The following is a 16692-nucleotide window of genomic DNA, read 5'->3' as shown; positions in this document are numbered from 1 at the left end:
GTTTTCTTTTACAATGAATCCTTTTGCAACAATACTATTCCAAACATGGAAGCAGTGAAAGTTCCTCATTTAAACCTCCCGGAGATTCCCCCTTTCATCCTCCCCTGCTGTAAAGTTTCTGTGTCCTCACAGAGGTCCAGCGCCCCCCGGGCGAACTGCAACAAGATCATCATGATGTTCACCGACGGCGGAGAGGATCGTGTTCAGGACGTCTTCGAGAAGTACAACTGGCCCAACAAAACGGTGAGTCCTGTGAAAATAAAATAAACGATAACACTTTACAGTGTGTCTCTAATTACTGACATAGACTTTCCGCAGTAAATACATGTGTACTTACACATAATGACTATGTTAGTATGCATTGTTGCAATGTACGTAATGTGTAGATCTTTTGGCATGATATAAACCTAACCCGAACCCATTTCTGATACAATTGTGTACTTTTATACAGTATATCCTGCAAACGATTTACCCATTAAGTACATTGTAACTATGCATAATAACATTGCAGTTATGTGTCAGTACACATGTATTTACTAAGTAACTACAATGCAAATACAAAGTAATTAGAGACACTTCATGTAAAGTGCTACCCATCTTACAAATGTAAATGTGTAAGGCATGTCATAAAGTAATTATAGAGTTACACAAGTCACTCTGCTGCCAGCTTCACTCCTCTCCCTCTCCCTGTTACGCTCTCCCTTTGCAGATCCTGGTGCTGCAAGACTGGCCGCATGTGCTAGTTGCTCTGATCCGATACTTAATTAGACACTTAATCATCTGAGCTGGTAGTGTGCACAGGACAGGATGTTGCATGTCTGTTTCCTATCTCTCTCTTTGTCTCTTCCCAAACCCCCCTCCTGGTCTGCCCATCTCCATCTCTCCCTCCTTCCTTTGTCGCCCTCTCCCTCTTTTTCTCCCCACCCCTACACAGTACCTCTCTCTCCCTGCCATAACTCCACTTAATGAGCATGAAGAAGAGAACTAATGGAGGAGAAACAGATTGAAAATGAAAAGAGTGTGCAGTGTGCATGTGAGAGAGATAGATAGAGATAGATAGAGAGGGGGGAGTGGAGGGGTCTCCCATGCCCAGCACACAAGAGCGTCAAAGATTGTGAGCTTTCAAATGTAGACTTCTGTCTGTCTGTCAGTCTATAAATAGAGTAGGTGCACCACAGGTATACATTTAGTGCCTGTGACAGGTGAGAGGCTAAGAAACTAAGGCTCCCGTCCTTGTGATTCAGAAGGGCAGTGGGGCACTTAAAGTTTAATAGTCTGGCCAATAAAGTTCTGGAAGTCAAAGACCGAATTATAAGGCACCGTTTACAGGTCTGTTTTTCCCTGTGTAAATTCTCCCTTGCTCGTTGACAGGGCCGCTTTCTCATGATGTGTCTATACTAGGTATAAATCACAGTGTCCCTAATGAAGCGTTTTAATACCCTGTCACCGACTCGCCATATCGCTTGCTCACCTTGACCTGAGAAACAGGCAATAAATCTCTCTTTGAAACCAAATGGTGCCTGTATTGTATCAGCGCTGGAGTAGCTGGGTCCTTAAAATGTAATCTCTCCATATTGTGTGGTGGGGCTACGGTGACATTGACATTGCAAGCATCTTCATCAAGCACAGAGAGCCTGGCAGTTTCTACTCATACAGTGACACTTCCACTGCTTGATCAGCTCATCTTTCAACCCTAATGCAACTCTATAGAGCAGCTCTCTCATTCATGCTGGTCCACACAAACTGTATTCTATCTTTTTTCCGACCACGGATTGACCGCCAATCCGAGCTGATCCGGCTTCTCCCACATTCCTCCTGAATCCGCATTGCAGAACTCAATTGCCATTGATTGGCACGCAATAGTAAATGTGAGGGAGGACAGCTTTCCTTGTTTTCCCATTATTGAATAGCTGCCTTTAAGTACTTGCTAGTCCCACCTTCTCTCTGTCTGTCTGTCTGTGTATTCCAGGTGCGAGTCTTCACCTTCTCAGTGGGACAGCACAACTATGACGTCACCCCCCTGCAGTGGATGGCCTGCGCCAACAAAGGTAACCCGTCACCCTTAGCAACAAGCTGCCCTTAGCAACAGCACACTTTGAGGAATCTGTAATTGACTGCTCAGCACAGACATTAGGCAGCATTACCATGAGTAAGTGTGCCAGCTGAGGAAGTTAATCAATCCACCGATTTGATAGTGTTTGCAGTTGAAACCCAGACTTGAGAAAGTTCAACTTTTGCTAATCCAAGCAAAACAGTTCTGCCAGAACAGGACTGTGATAAGGCTTTGCTGTGGTTATTGCTCTGGTACCATAGTACTGCTCAAAACAAGTTTGATTGATACCTTGTCATATGAAACTTCAGGTCTTTTACACCTTTTTGCTGACCAGATAGAAAGTTGCAAAAGAGCGACCCCTGGCAGTGGGTTCTGGTATTCTTTGGAATGGACACTTCTCTGGCAGCGTTCTAGAATTCTCAAAGGAAATGGACATGCACTGTGCCAAATAGGATGCATTCCAGGCCGAATTCTAAGAGTAAATTCTATTGACACTGAGCAGCATGTGTCCCGGACCAGTAAAGGACACATGCTTTTATTTTGTTTCCCCTTTCAAGATAATGAATTACAGAATGCCTCCTTACAAGCTCGATTTTCACAAGGTGCAGCTGGAGTGGACAGAAGCCACTTGCTTTTCCTTTCATTGAGCAGCTCAATCAAACCAGATATTTTGTGTCCTGAGTGGAGGGTTTTTACAGCGCCGCATGGACCCACGCCTGTATAAACAATGATCTGTCAAGCTGTCTGTGTGGAAACCACCAAGTCGCGATTGAGTCTTGGTTCCAACTGGCAAATCACACTCTGAACCACAGTCAACCCTTCACTGCCCATAGCCAGAGTGGCAATCAGAGAAGGGCTGTGCGCTGGTTGAATTAAGTACAGGAAGGCATTTGGACACACCATGCGCCATTCCTGTGGGAAATATGAATATGCACTGCAAATGAATGAATGCATGAAAGTTAGCAGAAAGATTCTAGCAGTGGGATACTGTGGCAAAGTGCCCCCCCTGTGTGTGTTATATGTTACGTGTTGTGTGTAAATGTTGGTGTATAGGCATTGGTACACGGGATATAAGCGGTCTGTGTTTCACGTGTGTGTAAATTGTATATTTGTATTTAGGCACGGGGATGGCACATCACATCACGTGCAAGTAAAAAGTAATATGTGAGCACGGGGAATTGCACTTTAATTAATTCACGTGCAGTTGTACCGAGATTCCAATTGAATGATTGACTAGCAATCGAATCTCGGTACAACTGCATAAAAGCTGCATGTTTTCACTCACTCGGGGTTGGTGTTCGGTGAGTGGAGAACGGGTTAGGAGACGGAGGGTATTTAAAAGTAATAATAGTAAAAGAAGCTCACCGTGTTTGTCTGTGTAGTTCGTTTTGTCTGTCTGTTTATTTTGGCGTGTAGTGCCGTGTCCTGTTTTGTGTTCTGTTTGGTAAACCTTTTTATTTTGTTAATAAACGCTGAGTGCAGCCATTGCACTCAGCTCAGCATCACCACCGTCTCTGTCTGTGTGTTTCTCTCTGGTCTGAGTTCCTCCCTGCAGCCATCTTTGTCACACGTGGTGTCAGAACCGGGACAACAGCGCCTCCAGGGCTCAGGCCAGAGCGGGAACCGCAGTTTTTTTTTTTGTGGAAAAGTAAATAAAAAAAAAAAAAAAAAAAAAAAATGGAAGGCTGGAACTGGAGAGACGGCTGCAGTGAGCTGGAGGATCTCCTCGGCAGGTTGGAGGACCAAGGTTGGTGCCTTGCCTGCGGGGTGTATGGGCACACGGTGGCTGTCTGCCCCTTCCAGGAAGAGGAGGAGGAACCAGCCCAAAGGAGGAAGGTGAGCAGAAGGAGGCAGAGAGGGGGAAAAATGAGGAGGAAGCAGAGGGAGCCAAGGTGGTGCACCATGTGCATTGCATATGGGCATGAGGACGAGGACTGCCCAGAGCAGGAGCCAGGGGAGGAGGAGCCCGAACGTCCTGCGCCTGAGTGGGAGGAGCCTGAACGTCCTGCGCCTGAGTGGGAGGAGCCCGAACGTCCTGCGCCTGAGTGGGAGGAGCCCGAACGTCCTGCGCCTGAGTGGGAGGAGCCCGAACGTCCTGCGCCTAAGTGGGGGGAGCCCGAATGTCCACAGCCCGAGTGGGGGGAGCCCGAACGTCCACAGCCCAAGAGGGAGGAGTCGGTGCGTCCACGTCCCAAGAGGGAGGAGTCGGTGCGTCCACGTCCCAAGAGGGAGGAGTCGGTGCGTCCACGTCCCAAAAGGGAGGAGTCGGTGCGTCCACGGCCCGAGAGGGAGGAGTCGGTGCGTCCACGGCCCGAGAGGGAGGAGTCGGTGCGTCCACGGCCCGAGAGGGAGGAGTCGGTGCGTCCTGTGTCCGGAGGGGAGGAGCTGAAGGCCCAAACCCCTATTTTTTTTTGGGAGGGACGAGGGCGTGAAGCTCAGGCTCCACAGCAGCCGCTGTTTTTGCTGCTGAAGGGAGCCCAGCGGAGACGCCCGCCACCAGCTCTACCCCCGCTGTCGGAGGAGCCGGCAGCGCCACCAGCCCTACCCCCGCTGTCGGAGGAGCCGGCAGCGCCTCCACCACCACCCGAGGGAGAGGAGCAGGAGCTGCCTCTGCCTCCACCACCACCCGAGGGAGAGGAGCAGGAGCTGCCTCTGCCTCCACCACCACCCGAGGGAGAGGAGCAGGAGCTGCCTCTGCCTCCACCACCCGAGGGAGAGGCGCAGGAGCTGCCTCTGCCTCCACCACCCGAGGGAGAGGAGCAGGAGCTGCCTCTGCCTCCACCACCACCCGAGGGAGAGGAGCAGGAGCTGCCTCTGCCTCCACCACCACCCGAGGGAGAGGAGCAGGAGCTGCCTCTGCCTCCACCACCCGAGGGAGAGGAGCAGGAGCTGCCTCTGCCTCCACCACCCGAGGGAGAGGAGCAGGAGCTGCCTCTGCCTCCACCATCTCCAGGAGCAGAGGAGCAGGAGCTGCCTCTGCCTCCGCCACCACCACCGCAAGGAGCAGAGGAGCAGGAGCTGCCGCTGCCTCCGCCACCACCACTGCAAGGAGCAGAGGAGCAGGAGCTGCCTCTGCCTCCACCACCGCCAGGAGCAGAGGAGCTGGAGCTGCCTCTGCCTCCACCACCGCCAGGAGCAGAGGAGCTGGAGCTGCCTCTGCCTCCACCACCGCAAGGAGCAGAGGAGCAGGAGCTGCCGCTGCCTCCGCCACCACCACCGCAAGGAGCAGAGGAGCAGGAGCTGCCTCTGCCTCCACCATCTCCAGGAGCAGAGGAGCAGGAGCTGCCTCTGCCTCCGCCACCACCACCGCAAGGAGCAGAGGAGCTGGAGCTGCCTCTGCCTCCACCACCGCCAGGAGCAGAGGAGCTGGAGCTGCCTCTGCCTCCACCACCGCCAGGAGCAGAGGAGCTGGAGCTGCCTCTGCCTCCACCACCGCCAGGAGCAGAGGAGCTGGAGCTGCCTCTGCTGCCCGTACCTCCGCAGGGAGTACGGTGGCCGGAGCCCCAGAAAGGGGAGCTGCCGGCCACAAAGAAGGGGGAGGAGGTCTGGAGACCACTTTCCCCAGCAGCAGTTTCGCTGCAGGAGTTCTTGTGGCCGGAGCCCCACAGGAGGGAGCTGCCGGCTATGAAGAAGGGGGAGGTCGGGGGACCACCTGCCCCCGCAGCTTTTTCGCTGCAGGACGGGACCAGCATGCTGTCAGCCGTGCCACTACCGGCAGGGGAGCTGACAGCATTTCCAGCCATGGGCCCACTGAAGCCTCCCGTCCCAGCCCGAGACTTTTGCCTGGACTGCTGGGTATTTAAGGGGGGAGGTGGCCGTTGAGGCCATGTGTGCGTTGCACAAGGGGGGGTATATGTGGCAAAGTGCCCCCCCTGTGTGTGTTATATGTTACGTGTTGTGTGTAAATGTTGGTGTATAGGCATTGGTACACGGGATATAAGCGGTCTGTGTTTCACGTGTGTGTAAATTGTATATTTGTATTTAGGCACGGGGATGGCACATCACATCACGTGCAAGTAAAAAGTAATATGTGAGCACGGGGAATTGCACTTTAATTAATTCACGTGCAGTTGTACCGAGATTCCAATTGAATGATTGACTAGCAATCGAATCTCGGTACAACTGCATAAAAGCTGCATGTTTTCACTCACTCGGGGTTGGTGTTCGGTGAGTGGAGAACGGGTTAGGAGACGGAGGGTATTTAAAAGTAATAATAGTAAAAGAAGCTCACCGTGTTTGTCTGTGTAGTTCGTTTTGTCTGTCTGTTTATTTTGGCGTGTAGTGCCGTGTCCTGTTTTGTGTTCTGTTTGGTAAACCTTTTTATTTTGTTAATAAACGCTGAGTGCAGCCATTGCACTCAGCTCAGCATCACCACCGTCTCTGTCTGTGTGTTTCTCTCTGGTCTGAGTTCCTCCCTGCAGCCATCTTTGTCACAGATACCAATAAAATGACACAGAGAAACATTGCTATCACTTTAGGTTAGTAGGCATGTATAACCATGTAATTATACTGTATTAACTATGTAATAACATGTGGTTCCTGTGTGTACATAGTAACTACTGTTACCTGATGCAATTACAAATACACCCATATTCCACAAGTAGTTACCATGTAAGAGCAGACACTATTGGTAGGTACCCAGTTATTACCGTGTTGTTACATGGTTGTGTATAATGTAAAGTGCTAACAATGTGTGTTATTTGTGTTTGTTGTTCATTATTGTACTGTAGTAAGATGGGTTAGCTGTCTCTTGTTTATTGTGTTAACTAATACAACATTGATACAAAAAATTGAGTATGATGCAATTCTGTAGTCAATCTGGTGCTCTACTGACGATTCTTCCTGTTATTGCAAAGCATTAATATATCTATAATTCAGCATGCTGATTCATTCCCCGCTATGCACTGATACATTATTACAGTTTATCGACGCTGAAATAACAATGTAGTGAATCAGACTGAGTGAGACAGATTGATGAAAATTTTTGCATGAAAAGGCAATTCGCACAATTTTTGTGAAAGGAAAATAAAACTGTAAATATTACAAAAGTAAAATAAGAAACCACTCCAGACAGCCATGTCTGCACCATTTTATTGCTAGTTTTGTAACATTGTTTTGCAGTCTGGTGTAAAGGCCTTGATAAATCTTCTCTATTGTGTCTAAAAATATCACAACCTTTATTTACCTTCACCTTACGCTTTCCTGTCAGATTTGTAATGACCCGATAATTTAGAGAATATTCCCCGGTGGTTCATGACCAGGCACTGACAATGAAATATCATTTGATAATGTATGAATGCAGTAATTATTACAACAGGTACCAGTGTGAAAAGAAGTCTCTCACTAATTCGCACTCGGCTGTGTTTTGTGTAGCATCTCTTCAAGACGAGCTTCATTTGGCTTTATTTTAATGATGCCTCTGTTTTACACAGTGAGTTTTCATTATTCAGGTGCTGTGCTGAAGCATTCCACCCAATGTGATGTTCGAACGGTTCCTAATTAAATTGTCAAAAACTTAGCTTGTTGTAAAGTTGGAATTAATTAAATAAGGCAATTGTTTTTGTACATAATGACCGAGTATCTTCCGATTCATATGAAGGCCTGCTTATCCCTTTTCTTAAATCTGCAGAAAATAAACAAACCATACCAAAATAAAATTGCTTTTTAAATAAGCTGCTTTATATTGCTGGGCAGTGCTCATTTGAGCAGGGCGATTCGACTTGTAGGCTGGAGATAACAGCACCCTCTGTGGCAAGTGGTGGTAGTACGAGAATCTTGTTGCTGGGGTAACGGGACGGAGGCGGGGCATGAACCGGCGACCCCACGCTCTGCAAGCGAGCCTCTTTACCACCATGCAAAAGAGCCGGGCTCGTCTGCATTCGTCCTTTTAGAGCTTTTAACCTCCTCTCATCTCACCGACAGCGGGCAGACTCCCTAACGGCAGTGTATCAGTCGGGTGTCCCCAAGTTTCTTTCCTCATCAGTACATTTTTAGGGTGTTCATTGAAAAACAGGGGAAACATACGTGCTGATCGTGTCTTTGCATCCGTTCTTCTGTCTGGCAGCCTGTCACACCCTATATGGTAAGCACAATACTACAGAACTGTCTTCATTTAGATTTTCACCAAGCTTTTGGTTATAATCCGATAACCTCTTGATTTTATGCAGATATTTTTTTACTGTGTGCTCACTATGCGATTGCTTTTGGCAAAAGTGACTTTTCTAAGCTTCATGTTTTTCTCTTCCTGATGAATTAGCCTGTGTGCTCGTGTTGGGGGACGTCTGAACCCCTACAAATGAGTGTTTGTTCTACTGCTGAGCCACTGCTCGCCAGTCTGATTCATAGCAACACACCACGGCACTATACATCTGTATACAGCTGCTCTGTGCAGAAAACTGTCTGGATAACACTTCCAGTACATAACAAGGGACGAGAATTCACGGCACACTTTAGTTCAATGTGTAATCTTTTTGCACAATATATGTAAGTAATTGTATCAGAAAAGGGTCTGGGTTTGGGTTTGGGTCAGGGTTATATAGTGTAAAAAGATTTACACATTAAGTGCATTGTAACTATGCATAATAACATTGTAATGATGTGTAAGTACACATGCATTTACGAAGTAACTGCTGTGTAAATACACAGTAATTAGAGACACTTAATGGAAAGTGTTACCCATCTTACAAATGTAAATCATGCTATAAGGTAATTATAAGGTTTCTTATAAATGCCTCAGTTCCATTTGAATAACATTTAAAGCAGTAGTTGCTTTTTATTGTTATTTATTTTGGCTGAATGTCGAAACAGCAAAGTGATTTAAATGGAACATGGCCAAGAAGAAGTTATGTGAACAGATTAGATCTAATATCACAGAGCCTGCTTTTAAAACACTTATTTCAGAAATTCAGAATTGTGACAATACCCCTGATTTCAGACTCTGATTTCCAGACGTCCTCACCGTAGCACACAAAACACAAGGGCAGTGGAGGCCGACGGCTGACGTCTGTGCTTATATTCAGGAGAAATCTTACTTGGTGATGTATTGAGAGCTGTGCGAGCAAGCCACAGCGTCCTTTACAAGCAGCACTTCCAAGGACCTTTAGAGAACATCTCTGTTAGTGATCTCAAGCACTGGACTGTACTGTACCTCTGCAGAGAAAGCCTATCTGCACCTGCATTGAAAACACAGCCTGATTCCTTCAGTTCAGGAGAGGAGACTTCGAGGTGACCTGATAGAACTTTTAACAAATCAAGCCAGGAGTGCAAGTCCATCTCAGGTTTCCAAAGTCTTGTAAGTGGCTCAAATGGCAGGAGTTGAGCTGAGGCCTCATCTGTCAAGGTATCAACCCCTCCGAGCAGGCTGTGGTGTACCTGGAGCAAGACTCTGGGCACTCCTGTTACAACCCTTTTGAAAATGTTTCTTTCAAAACTGGGATTCCTTGTACCTGCCTTGATGGCATCAGTTACTAAGAGAATCCATACAGCGGATTGGTTTGGACAAACTGCTCCAAAAATATGTCAAGTGTTATTTTAAGTATATCTTATAGGTTGAACGTTTTAAAGCTATGAATTCATATGTATCCAAACCCCAATGGTGGGACACATTCAAAATACCTAGATGCACTTAAACGTGAGTATGTTCATTGTACATGTATTATTGTTGGGTGTAGATAATGTGCAGCTTGACTGACCCCCCCCCCCTTTTGTCTTCCGCAGGTTACTACTATGAGATTCCTTCAATGGGTGCTATTCGAATCAACACCCAGGTGAGCCTGCCATCTATACTGTTCAATTGCACTTGCAAATATCAGACCGCAGATAGCTAGTACTGAGCTAATGCAGAATGTGAAGACTGCATCAACAAAAGCCAGGTCTGACTGGTCATTAAATATATTGGGTTGGACTGTCCTTTAAACTGCTCAGAAGCTTAGAAAATTTGAGAGTCCTGCCTTTATAACTAATAGTAAGAGTACAGCTGAACTGCCGGCTCACTCCACTCCCCCTGCAGTTGTTTTTCACATGGTTTGCTCACACATAAGACCACGGAGACGTGCACTTGTGTAAGACACGCACGCACACACATCCCCGGATCCATTACTGCAAACTCTCCAGCCTGATCTCAGATGGGGAGTTGTTGAAGCTTGAAGCCTTTGCATAGCAAATGCAATCAGAGCTGACCAGGGGAGGTAATTAGAAAGCGCAAAGCCCCCTTCTCTGTGATTGCAGCCTGATTTTCCACAGCCTCACTTAGCAGAGAACACAGCCAAAGAAAGGAGAGAGAGAGAGAGAGAGAGAGAGAGAGAGAGAGAGAGAGAGAGAGAGAGAGAGAGAGAGAGACTAAAAGGCAGCTAATTAATTCAGCTCCTTCTCTAATCAGCCATTCTCCAAACTCGGAAAGGCTCTCCCACAATTTAAGGAGCGCGTAGCAGCTCAAGGCTGCTCTGGATTGGGGAGGCTATCGAGATGGAGAGGAGAGGAGGGGTCACAGTCTCCTCGCACACACTGTGACACTCTAGCACATGCACGCACCAGCACATTACAACACACCCTTCCTCTTGCACCCCTCACTGGATACGAGCTGTGACAGGCTGTCGGGGGTCACCTATCCCATCGGCCGGTGACCGCGTGCGTTGGGGAGCGATGGGATTGTCCTCCGACGATGCAGGCTTGCTTGCCAGACCATGCAGGGAGGAGGTCTCCACCCAGTGGTAGCCAGGTGTTTTTTTGAACTCTGTGATCCCAGACTGGCAGAGCAGCTTGAGCCCCCTGCTGGGTTGTATTACAGCAGCTCATTTCTAACTACTCTTTGTTCCATTTCACTGAAAACAGACAGGTTGCCCCCCCCATCACATCCCAGTGAAGCGTGCGCTGGAATAAGTGGGGGTGAAATTAGGAAAGAGAAGCATGAAATTAAGAGTGCAGATGGAACACTGCTCAAAACTGGGGGGAAGGCGTGCCAGCCGGAAAAATGAAAACCTGCAAATGCACTTAAAAAACAAACAAGCAAACCACATTTCTGAATCTTAATATTAGGATAAAATCCTAATATTTAAAAAATGCCACATTTACCACATAATTAAGAAAAGCTAAATGTAATCAACTAATGCATCATATTTCATAGATTTATTACAAAACACATTTGCACAAGTCGTGTATAAACCAATCCTAGTAATTTGAAATGAATGAAAAAGCCCTTGCATAATAATATTCAGCTTGGATAAAAGACTGGAGCTATAATGGCCTGTGTCTATGTCTGATTAGGCCTGCTCTCATCTGTTTTGCATTTCTAGTGAATTATCCCCCGTTTCTCAATCCCGGTCAAATTCCAATTGAAAACTAAAAAAATGGAAAAAGTAAGTACAAATCAGCAGGCCCTGGAAAGGTTAGGGGTCTGTCAGGAGCGCAGATTTCCAGGGCTGTGACCCAGCGCTCCTCGTTATGACAGCCTATTAACCCCTGATCCTGGTGAGGAGAGTAATGTTTCCTCCTGTCATATCTAATTAGCCGTACTGAAGAAACACTTTGGGAGAGCGAAGCGCGGAGAGCAGGGGAGCAGGCTTTTATGTGTATTCATTTATCTATTTAAATTTCATTCACAGGCAAAAAAAAATATTTAGACACATCATTTAATATATATATATTTTTTTTAATTTAGTCATTGCCAATTATTTTTTATTATTTTCTCCCGAATTTGAAATGCCCAATTATTTTTAGGCTCAGCTCACCGCTACCACCCCTGCGCTGACTCGGGAGGGGCGAAGATGAACACACGCTGTCCTCCGAAGCGTGTGCCGTCAGCCGCCCGCTTCTTTACACTCTGCAGACTCACCGTGCAGCCGCCTCAGAGCTGTAGCATCGGAGGACAACGCAGCTCTGGGCAGCTTACAGGCAAGCCCGCAGGCGCCCGGCCAGACTACAGGGGTCGCTGGTCCGCGGTGAGCTGAGGACACCCTGGCCGACCTAACCCTCCCTCCCGCTGGACGACGGTCGGCCAATTGAGGAATAGCCTGGATTCGAACTTGCGACGTCCAGACTATAGGGCGCATCCTGCACTAGCAAGTGCTTTTACTGGATGCGCCACTCGGGAGCCCCACATCATTTAATTTTTAAGAAAGGACAGCAGGCATCCCAGCACTGCAGTACGCAGCACATGAAAACATGCTAGAAATGCAATGGTCAGTAAAGCTGTGCAGAACTGGAAGCTGGGCTGGCTTTCATTGGTCATGCTGCTCCAAGAAATGAAATGCTTGCTGTCAGGAGATCGTAACGTTGGTTCAAGAACAAAAAGAAAACATGAAAGATTAGCGCTTTGTCATACAGACAATACTAGCACGTTATTTGAAAATACTCTCAGCAAAAAGAACAGGCTAGTAGAAATGAATGATGTTGTCGCTTATGTATGACATGATAAGGAGCTGTATAAATGTAAGCTGATGTTGCTGTCTAATGGCTTTTATAATATATACACAGCACAAGATAACCCAGGTTGAAACGCGAGTGTCGTTACTGATAGTGCCTGCCAGAAATACTGTAGATATATAATTAACTGTAGAATTGATTGATCATTTAATTATCTACCTGTAGTCCTGTGGGTTATCAGGTTTTTCCACCGCATCTTTTGCTCATTTTCCAGACAGTTCTTTTTGACAGTTAAAAGCAGAAGCAGAATGAGTTGACTCTGAAACTGAGTTTTTCCAGGACACCCCTCAATCAGGCACATGGTTAGAGGAGCCGATCAGGCCGGGTTTCGCACTCCTTTTTACAAACCTCAAGTTTTAATTGAAACATGAGAAAAGAAAAGTTGCCCGGTGGAGTGCAGAGGCTGGTGCTGCCGGGAGATTATTCTCTGCTAACCGCGCTGGCTCAGGCAGGGTCATGCCTGTCGCCCAGCGAGAGCCAGCTCCGACCCTACAACACGGTGCAGTGATGGCTTTCCAAGCCACAGTAATCACTTCATCTATGGCTTATTCATGAAGAATTGATTGACTGGCATAGGGCTGTGCAGGCTGCAGGTATGCAGTCAAGCTGTCTCTTTTCTCCATAGTTTGAGGTTTTCCTTATAAAACTTCCCCATAGTAAAAACACAGAAAAGTGTAATAAAGCACATCAAAATCATGGTAAAGCATAGATAAGCATTGTACAGAGAGGTGTGGTGAAGTTTATTAAATAAAATAAAAACATAGCAAACCATGGTAAACTATTCTGAGTGGTTAAGGGTTCTCTCTTATAAAGGTAAACATGCAACATGATAAAGCTACTAAACCACCAGACCTGTATAGAAGAAAGAAAGAAAGAAAGAAAGAAAGAGAAAGAAAGAAAGAAAGAAAGAGAAAAAATTAATGAACAAACGAACGAACGAATGAACGACAAAATGTTACACAGAAGACAACTGTTTCTTATTATTTTAACAAACTGCCAAAACCACAAAAGCCATCGTAACACTTGCAGGGCAAATGAACTTTGAGCTCCGAGAGACGACCCTCCCTAATAATTGAATACACTTTATTGAGCCCTTGTTGTATCCCAAGCCTGCAGCCCAGTTGTGTTCCAGTCTACTGGGCTTCTCCAGTAATTGGCTCCAATTTAAAATACATTAGAGTGGCCATGGCAGGTGATTTAAGCAGCTTCCTTTGGCAGAGAAAGGGGGGGGGGGGGGGTTATGTGTCAAAACTTGAGTGGCAAGATGTAATGAGCTGGGGTTTTTTTTACTATGAACGGTCCAGTTTGCTGAAAATTGCTCACATCGTATAAAAGGTCTGCCTGTCAGAAAATTAATGAAATATTTCCCCACAGTTCGGTATACATGAGGTTTAGTAAGCTAATAACAGCACAGGTTATGCTCGTCAGCACCTCATTCAAGGGAAGTTAATGAAACTAGGAGTGCAAAACAACAAGGCTTCAAGCGCCTCACTGGTTAGAGATGAGGAGGGTTTAAACAAAAAGATGTCACTGACAGATCCATTTTAAACATCTACAGATCCTCATACATATATAATAAATAAGCCTGCGCTTTTACTGTATTTTTATTGTATTTAAAGATGATAAGAAAATAAACCATACAAGGCATGGGAAAACACCCAGCATATACAGAGTTAAAGGGCGGCGGTGTTTGTGTGTTTAAATGACATTTAAAAATGGACAGGAGAGCTAGATGACAAACAGGACTCCTCCTCTACAGTGAAGTCCCTAAAAAATAAACTGTGAGAGCCTCTTGTTAGAAGACATGAAGGCAGGCCAGCAGCGGAGGATTATAGGGAATGAGAAGCTAGCTTTGCAGCAGAAGATCAACCCAACCAGGTAAAGTGATTTGGTTCTGTAATTATCCGACGCATCAAGTGAAGAGTGTTTAAAATCAATTCTAAAGGCCACGGGCAGCCGGTGTAATTCAGAGGGAACAGGTGTAATGCTCAGGAAGATTTAGTGCAGGTTGAGATCCCAGCCGCGGAGTTTTGGACAGGCTGTAATTTAGAAAAAGAGCATCTGGGTTCTCCCCGCAAGCGAGAAGATGCTGTAATCAAGGTTTCCATTTGTGTGTGCTTTAGCAAATATGAACTAAATGATCTTGCTCTCCCTCTTTGTCTTCCTCCCTCCCTCCCTCTCTCTCTCTCTGATTCTAATCCTTTAGGTGTATTTCTGTTAGTCTCTCTTCCCATTGTTGCTGTTTGTGTGGGAGTTTCCATTTAATTTCTGCACCACTTTGGCATGCAGACTGCTTAATCTGTACCCATCGTTTCAAAGGACTCTTAAATACAGTCGGTGCTGCCTGGCATCATACAGGCGTCAATGTGCAGAGAAAGCCAATCTGTAGATAACGATGATGTTCCTGACGGGAGCGGTGTGTGTGTGTCTTGTATTCCCGCAGGAGTATCTGGATGTCCTGGGACGCCCCATGGTCCTGGCTGGAAAGAAAGCCAAGAAGGTTCAGTGGACGAACGTCTACCAGGACAACTTGGTAAGAGAGAGCTCTTCAGTTTAAACTTCCCCAATTTAACCCACCCCAGTCCCCAACTCTGTACCAAAGAGTTCCTTAGTGTGCATCAACACTGAACTACTACAACCAGTCAACCCTGTTGTAATAACAGCTTTATCTCAGTTGCATCTGTGTTTAATAGGAAGGTTGCTGATTGCCAGGAGTCAGGAGTTGCTTTCACTCAGCGGATGTTTTTTAAAAGTCATTTTAGGACAACTGGTTTGATAGAAAATCATTCAGCGAAATGTACGCAATAAGGCTGAGGGATTAACTGTGTCCAGTTTTCACAATTAGGTAAACCGTCTAAGAGGGTACCTATCTGCAACAAAGGGACAGGACAATGAGCTGTAGGGGTGTGCAGAATTGAGAAAAAGGGCCGACTGGAAATGGGCATGGTTACATCAAAAGCAGAACCTGCCCATTTCCAAAATGTAGCCTTGTCCACTTGCTGATTTGGCCCCGCCCTCTTGAGCTCCAGCAGGGGTTCTTTCTACAGCAACAGGGTCATTAACAAGAGTCTGTTTTGGGTCTCGGCAGGGTCTGGGGCTGGTAGTGACCGGAACAATGCCAGTCTTCAACCTCACCATGGAAGGAAACATGCAGGTGAGACACTCAGTAAATCTATCTATCTATCTATCTATCTATCTATCTATCTATCTATCTATCTATCTATCTATCTAGATCCCACTATCTGTGGGATTAGTCAGTGTTATGGAACAAATGCTGCTTGGAATCAAAGTGAACGTGAGTTTATTTTCAAACTTATGCAAAGAGGAACGAATTCAGAAGTGTGGTGCAGATAGTCAACAGGCTGTGGCCACTCGATTTTAACAGAGAACATCCTAACCGGTGTACTATATGATATTTCCTATGATCCCTGACTTGTGGCACACCCTGTATATTATGACAGAGTCCAGCAACAGATTTGCTAATCGTCTGAAAAAAGCATCTGCATGCAGGCAGCGCAATTCACTGCCCAGCTAGTTCATCTTGCATGTCTATTATTACAAATAATTACACTGCATTGGACATGCTTGGCTCAGTTGTTTGAGATGTTACGAAACTCAGCCAAACATGCAGAACAGTTTGAAGTGTTGAGGCAGAAAAAAAAAGAATTGCCAAGTTTTGTAGTTCCCCTTCAAGGCTCTCCTGCTGCTGCAGAAGAAATTCATGCTTCCTGGACATTTTCTTCTTGGAGCAATACTGACCCCCTGTGGTCAATGAACTGTAATTACATAGATTGTATGCACACTGCAAATTGCTTTCAGCATAACACAAATGAAACTATTTTATTTTTATTTTAACTGGCAACGCATTTAAACAAAACCAGCACCCATTCTTATTGTGCTGTTAATGACTATCAGAGATGAGAATATGGGACAAGGTGTTACAGTTGGACATCAAGTAATCCCATTTTTCAGGTTCAGTAGATGACCTAACTTGCCCTGTATCAAACTGCTTGTCTTGTAAATCAACATTTTAAGGTCAGGGAGCAATCTTTGAGTCCAAAGATTACAGAAGGAAAAAAAAGCTGTTGCCTAATAATTATTAGTTAATTATTGTTATTATTAATTGGTTTAATTTTTTCCAAATGTGATCAAGTCTGGTTGAGCTGCTCACACATGGCAGAGATATTGTTTGATTTCAGCATGTGCCTCCAGGGTTTCCT

General features: G+C 46.0%; 1 protein-coding gene across 2 annotated transcripts in view; it reads left to right on the top strand.

The window, feature by feature from the left end:
* LOC117963518 (voltage-dependent calcium channel subunit alpha-2/delta-2) overlaps positions 1 to 16692 on the top strand; it is a 190642-nt gene that overhangs the window by 153118 nt on the left and 20832 nt on the right. For both annotated transcript variants that reach the window (XM_058988347.1, XM_058988346.1), the window contains exons 12-16: positions 133 to 243; positions 1970 to 2048; positions 9770 to 9819; positions 14916 to 15005; positions 15561 to 15626. In XM_058988347.1, the coding sequence (XP_058844330.1) occupies positions 133 to 243; positions 1970 to 2048; positions 9770 to 9819; positions 14916 to 15005; positions 15561 to 15626 (396 nt within the window). The remainder of the gene's footprint in view (positions 1 to 132; positions 244 to 1969; positions 2049 to 9769; positions 9820 to 14915; positions 15006 to 15560; positions 15627 to 16692) is intronic.

The sequence above is a fragment of the Acipenser ruthenus genome, chromosome 16 (assembly GCF_902713425.1).
Source record: "Acipenser ruthenus chromosome 16, fAciRut3.2 maternal haplotype, whole genome shotgun sequence".
Classification (NCBI taxonomy): Eukaryota; Metazoa; Chordata; class Actinopteri; order Acipenseriformes; family Acipenseridae; genus Acipenser; species Acipenser ruthenus.
The sequence above is the reverse complement of the archived record's forward strand: the minus strand, read 5'-3'. Positions and strand labels throughout refer to the sequence as shown.